General features: G+C 45.8%; 1 protein-coding gene across 1 annotated transcript; it reads right to left on the reverse strand.

Moving 5' to 3' along the window:
* Window positions 1-1,007: 1,007 nt before the first annotated feature.
* On the reverse strand, window positions 1,008-1,988 carry LOC110297360 (ran-specific GTPase-activating protein). The gene has a single exon (XM_085842384.1). The coding sequence runs from the start codon at window positions 1,899-1,901 to the stop codon at window positions 1,290-1,292; it is 612 nt and encodes a 203-aa protein (XP_085698510.1). The 5' UTR covers window positions 1,902-1,988; the 3' UTR covers window positions 1,008-1,289.
* Window positions 1,989-6,432: the final 4,444 nt, after the last annotated feature.

Below are 6,432 nucleotides of genomic sequence, written 5' to 3' on the forward strand. Positions count from 1 at the left end.
TCCTGGAAGCCAGAGGAGGGCATTGGATTCCCTGAAACTGGAATCTCAGACAGCTGTGAGCTGTCACGCAGGTGTCGGGAATTTACCCCAGATCCTCTGCAAGGGCCACAGTATGCTTAACTGCTGAGGTATTTTTCCAGCCACCTCATATAATTTTTCCATCATATCTGTTTTTTAATCATAACACAATATCATATTCACTCTGCTTCTCCAACCCTTCCCATGTACCCCAGTGCTGTCTGTCTGATTCATGGTCTCTAGCTCTCTAATCGCTGTTACATGTGTGTATATTCTTAATATACACATATATTCCTTATAGATATGAATATAACCTGTCCAGTCTATACACTGTTATATGTATAAGGTTTCAGGGCTGACCAATTGGTATAACCAGTCAGTATGCTCTTCCCTGGGGAAGACTATTTCTCCGTGTCTCGGCATTCCTTAGTTGCCTGTAGTTCTTTGTCTACGGTTTGGGCCCCATGAGATTTCCCCCCACCCCAGGTTAGCGTGTGTACTGATGTCACCATTGTCCAGCTCTTTAAGAAGCCATTTATTTTTAAATTAATTTTTTTCAGAAAATTTCATACATGTGTACAGCATATTTTGATTATCTCTGCCCCCATCTATGCCTCTAATTCTTGCCAGACCTCCCAACCATGCCCCCTCCCAGTTCAAAAGGGGAATTACTCCTTTTCTAAAACAAAACAAAACCAGTATCTTAATTTCAGATTAATTGTTTATGAGATGATTAATATGTATTGAACACTGTATATATATATATATGTATATGTATATAATCAGGCACAGGTCTAAAACCTTTATACATTAGACTACTCTAATCTTTATACTAGTCCCATGAGAGCCGTGCTTCTTATTGCTGAGCTATGAGAAAGTTTGAGTACCTCTTTGAAGATAGGATTTGACATAATAAATAACCTTATTCCTGTTGTATCTGTTGTTATATGGCCTCTATTTTTTTTTTCAGGTTTTCAAAGGCATTTTTATTCACTCTTTTTGATGACTATAAATAAGTGTTTCCACTATGGAAAAGAAAGTTAGCACAGTACATTTTCATGACTGGGGAATGGATTTCTGAAGTCATGTTCAATGGTGTCAAAACTTGGAAGAAAAAAAAGTTTAAAAAAAACAAAACAAAACAAAAAAACAACCTGAAGATTGGAATTCAGTTTTTATAAAGTCCCTTGTAAAAAAAAAAACAGAAAAACAAACCTTAAAGGGTAGGGCAAATTTTAAAAAGAAACGGAAAGGAAAAAGACAAGAGTGATTCATTGCTTCTCCTCAGACTTCTCTTCAGCCTCCTCTTTGGCCTCCCTCACTGAAAGGGCTTCCAGCTTCTCGGCCACCTTTTCGGCATTATCATTTTTGCCTGGTCCTTTCTTTTCTCTCTCTTCAATTTCTTTCCTGCATTCTTCAAACTTTGTTTTGAACTTTTGTGCATTCTCAGCATTTAGGAAGCGGATGGCAAGCAGCTCAGGCTTGGGGCACTCGTCAGCAAAGTCTGCGTGGGTATTCCAGACCCAGGCTCGGTCACTGCCAGCATTCGGCTTCAGCTCCATCATTGGTGTAATATAGTGGTTGGCGCATATCTTCAAGGTTTTGTCCCTCCTCATAAGAAGGCGGATGGTCCCTTTCTCCTTGTGCTTCAGAAGCTTGACGTCTCCAGTGCCTCGCTCCTTCCATTCTGGGAGGTCATTCTCTGAAGCAAACCGGAACAGCTTTGCACGCATCTTAAAAAGTTCCTCTTCATCTTCCTCCAGCGTTTTAATTTCTTGCTCGGGAAGAGAAACTATTGGCTCGAACTGGGGGTCATGGTTGGATTCATCTGCATTCTCTGTGGAAGTATCATGGTCCTCGTGACTGTCCTTGGCGGCCGCCATGGGGGCGCGGCGACGGTGGCTCGACTAGCTCAGGCGTCGCTGGCTCGGCGGCCTCTGGGCGGCTAGTCGCAGCTCCTTTCCTCCGCGTCTGGCCTCTATTTTTTGTAAGTGGTATTGATATCTTTTGATAGTGTTGATATAAAGCTTCCATGCGAAATACATGTATGTGAGGTAGAAATAGATTATCTTAGTGTGGGTTACTATTGCTGTGATAAAACCCTAGGATCAATGCAGCTTGGGGAGCAACAAGTTTATTTGGCTCTTCCACATCATACTCCACCATTGAAGGAAGTCAGGACAAGAACTTACACAGGACAGAAACCTGGGGGCAGGAGCTGATGCTGAAGAAGTATTAAAAAAGTATAGCAAAGTAAAAACAAAATTCGAGGCTTTTGGGCCCAGGCTTGGGAGTGTAGCCTTTGTGGCTTAGTGCTCCAGGTACTGGTCATAAAACAGATAGCGACATTCCTTCCTCCACCCACCTGCTTCCTGGGTTCAATTCAAAGAATGACACCCTGACCATTACTGGAACCTGCAATGCAAATGTGCTATCTTTAGGGGCTCTTAGATTGTTAGGGGCTCTTAGAAACTGTCTTGAGAGATAACCTGACACTTGTGACTTTATACTTCCTTGTGACTCTTAACTGGTATTTTTGGTATTTTCCAACAACGCCCTCCCCACCTCCATGAATTGTGGTTTCTTCCTTTAAATACCCCCTTACTCAGCTACTCAGGGCGCCATGGTCCTCTATCCCTGCGTGGTGTATGACCATGGGCCCGAGAACGCTCTCGAATAAAAATCCTCTTGCAAGTTGCAGCAAGATCGTTTCTTGTGGGTGATTTTGGGGTGTCGCCTCTCCTGAGTCAGAACGTGAGGGAGTCCTCACATTGTGGGTCTTTCAATGCAGAGGTCATGGAGGGGTGATGTTTACTGGTTTTCGTCTCAGGACTTGCTCAGCCTGCTTTCCTGTAGAACCCAGGGCCACTAGCCCAGGACGGCCACTAGCCCAGGAAGGGACCTGCCATGGACTGGGCCCTCCCCCATCAGTCACTAGTTAAGAAAATGCCCTGCAAGGTTTCCTACAGCCCAATCTTATGGAGACATTGTCTTCGTTGAGATTCCTTTCTCTTAGGTGACTTTAGCTTGGGTCAAGTTGTCACAAAACTAGCCAGCACAGTAGTCTAGAGAAAACCACTAACCACTAAATATCACCTATATATGCTATCTTACTTAGGGATTCATTGCTGTGAAGAGACACCACGACCAAGGCATCTCTTACAAAGGAGAACATTTCATTAGTGATGAAACTTATAGTTTCAGTGGTTCAGTCTATTATCATCATGGCAGGAATCATGGCAGCAGGCAGACATGGTGCTGGAGGAGCCTAGAGTTCTATATCTTGATCTGAAGGCAGCAGCAGGAGACTGTGTGCCACATTGGGCATAGCTTGAGCATGGGAGACCTCAAAGCCCACACCCATAGTGACACACATGCTCAACAAGGTCATGTCTCCTAATGCGCCACTCCCTATGACCAAGCATTCAAACACAATGAATCTATGGGGCCCATTCCTATTCAAACCACCACATGTCATCGATGTAATGCCATTCATTACTCTGTCAAGTTGACACTAAACTAGTGAAGTCAGGATCCACACTAGATGAGAACTCCCTGTTCTATTGAGTTGTGCGTCTGAATGGTAGGAGACACACAAACGGTTGGGATTGGGGAAAGGAACTAAGGCTGGCGAGGAGCAGGAGGAGGAGGAGGAATGGGGTTTATCACAGTAAGAAAAAGAACTTTAATGTTGCTTTTGACCCTGTCAGACTGTCCAAGCTGATATGTGGGGCTCCTCCTTTTCAGTTCTTGTGATGTAATAGTCGTGCAGCGTTGTCATTACTGGTGTATGGGGATAGATATTTCCCTCTTCTATCTTTTTTTTTTTAATTGTGTATGTGTATGGGGTATGTGTGCGCACATGAGTGCTGGTGCTCACAGAAGCCAGGGGGCACCGGAACCCCTGAAACTGATGTTCCAAGGCAGCTGTGAGCTACCAGTGTGAGTGCTGGGCACCAAACTCATGCCCTCTGCAGGAGTACTACATGTTCTTAGTCACTGAGCCATCACTCCAGCTGCCCATCCCCAAATGAGCAACCACCCTGCCTGCAGTAGCTAGATGCCAAAGTCACCTCTCTCTTCCACACTTGGGACAATAAAAGGGAGCTCCATCTATAGGGAGGAGACTTCTATGGGGAGAGTGTATAAGAGTGCACAAAGAGGTGTTGGGAATGGGGAGGGTGTGTAAGGATGTATGGGAGGCGTCTGCTGTGGGAATGGCATGTAGGGTATAAAGTGACTGCGAAGAACTGCTTTATAGGCTGGAGAGTCTGTGCACCTTATTTTTGTAACCCCAGTGTCTTCAGAACCTAGACTTTGGGGAGTTGCTGAACTCCCAAGTTATGAGTCTTCTTTCTTCTAGGGTACTAGTTCCCTAAACGTGGCCTGATTCCTGGAAGAAGAGGCTCCACAAGCAACAGAGGAAGATGATGATGCAGAAATGTGGAGAAGTGAGTAGCAGGGCAGAGGCTAATAGGACGGGAGGCATAGGAGGCAGCACCCCTCACCAGCTGGTCAGGAGAGGCCCAGGGTATGCTAGTCAGATGGCATCCTTCAGATCCCAGTGGGGTCAAGAGAAGGCTCAGGCTACTCTCACCTGAAGCCCGGTCTGCCTCTGCCTGGTACTTGCCCTCTGTCCTTTCTACAGCACATCTCTTTCTCCAGAGCATCTTTTCCTTCAGTATGCTCACCTCCACCATCTTGTACCAGGCAGGGCAGAATCCGTTTCCTCCAGACTTGCAGCCCCTCCCTTCATTATGCCATTTTCTTTGTAGCTGGAGCTATTAGCTCTTCTTCATCAACCAAGATCAGTGCCAAGCCTTAGTGTAACACCCTTTCTCACTTTTCTTTGTTCTGCTTCTCAGATTTGTGGGCATCTTCTCCTCTCTTTCCTTCCCTTCCCTTTTCCTTTAGTCCTTCCTCTCCACATTCCCCCACCAGCTGTGAGCAGGAGAATGAGGTAATCGTGTTGACATTTTAGAACTGTGTTGTGCAGTTTGCGTGTCATTAGTCACACTGAGCTTAAGCAGTAACTTTAACGTTTAGTTCTTTAAGGGTCTGATGGCCACATAAGGCTCGTGACTGTTGTGTTAGCAAAAACATAAGACACTGTCATAACGGCAGGGCAACAGTTTCATTATAGAAGACCCGTCTGGACTGAGCATGGTGACACATCTCTAGTTCAGGAGACCGAGAGAGGAAAGTTATCTCAAAGCTGGTGTTAGGTACATCCTGAGACCATCAGGCTCATGGCCTTGGCCGTCCCTCTGATGAGACAGTGAGGTCAGTTCGAGGTATTCTGTGAAAGTAGAACTGGCAGAGCATGCTGGGAATATTGAATGTGCTGCAGGTACAGAAAGAGGTGTGTAAGGTCTGGGTTGGCTTCAAAGACTGTTTTCTCATGGATCTAATTACGCCAGCCATCGTGATGGGCTCAGCTCCTCTGTCATGGCTCCCTGAGCTGGATTCCTGCTTTCCCTGAGCTGGATTCTGGCTCTGATTGTCTCTACTCTCCTCTGCTCACATACTGAGTGTCTTTTAGGTGGGATCCCTCCTTCATCACATTCCCATATCTGACCTCCAAATGCATAGCAGAACATCCCATTTCTTCACATTCTGGCTCAGAGTTCCCTTCCCAGACTCATCTCCATAGGCGTCTAACTAAAGCTTTGTGCTCTGGCTTCCCCCAACCATGGATTTCCTCAGTCTGTGTCTTTGCCTGGGCCGCTTTCTAATCTTGCCACCTGCTTTTTATTGCTTAGTATACCCAACTGCCATCATCTCCTGTCATGTTCCCATAGAGTCAGCTCCTTTATAGTATAACCAGAGTTCTTTTTTCCAGACTTCCGGTGATCATCTTCTTTGGTCATACTGCCATTAGTGAAATGTCTTAGTTGGGTTTTACTGCTGTGAACAGACACCATGGCCAAGGCAACTCTTATGTTGGGGCTGGCCTGTGGCTCTCATGTCCGGTTCGAGTCTGGGAGGCATCCTGGAGCTGAAAGAGAAGAGGGAATCTAGGCGGGTCGAGAAATAATGGAACCAAGATGTGCTAGTCTGTTCAAGGTTCGAATGTTTAACAAAAAAGTTTGTGCCAATAAAGAGGGAAACCCATCCCCAGTCACGCCAAGTTTTTTTTTTTTTTTTTTTTGGTTTTTCGAGACAGGGTTTCTCTGTATAGCTCTGGCTGTCCTGGAACTCACTTTGTAGACCAGGCTGGCCTCGAACTCAGAAATCTGCCTGCCTCTGCCTCCCGAGTGCTGGGATTAAAGGCGTGCGCCACCACGGCCCGGCTTCAACACCAAGTTTCTTGATGTCAGCACAGCCTTTTAGCAGCAATTCGCCAGATTCACAGGTTGTAGTTAACTCCAGAAAATCTTGGAAAACTGGTTCGGCAACACAGCAGGTGGCAGG

Source organism: Mus caroli, unplaced genomic scaffold (assembly GCF_978045245.1).
Source record: "Mus caroli unplaced genomic scaffold, Mus_caroli_1 scaffold_8, whole genome shotgun sequence".
Lineage (NCBI taxonomy): Eukaryota > Metazoa > Chordata > Mammalia > Rodentia > Muridae > Mus > Mus caroli.

Coding starts and splice junctions, on each gene's coding strand:
- LOC110297360 (XM_085842384.1), bottom strand. CDS start 1,901: ATGGCGGCCGCCAAGGACAGTCACGAGGACCATGATACTTCCACAGAG.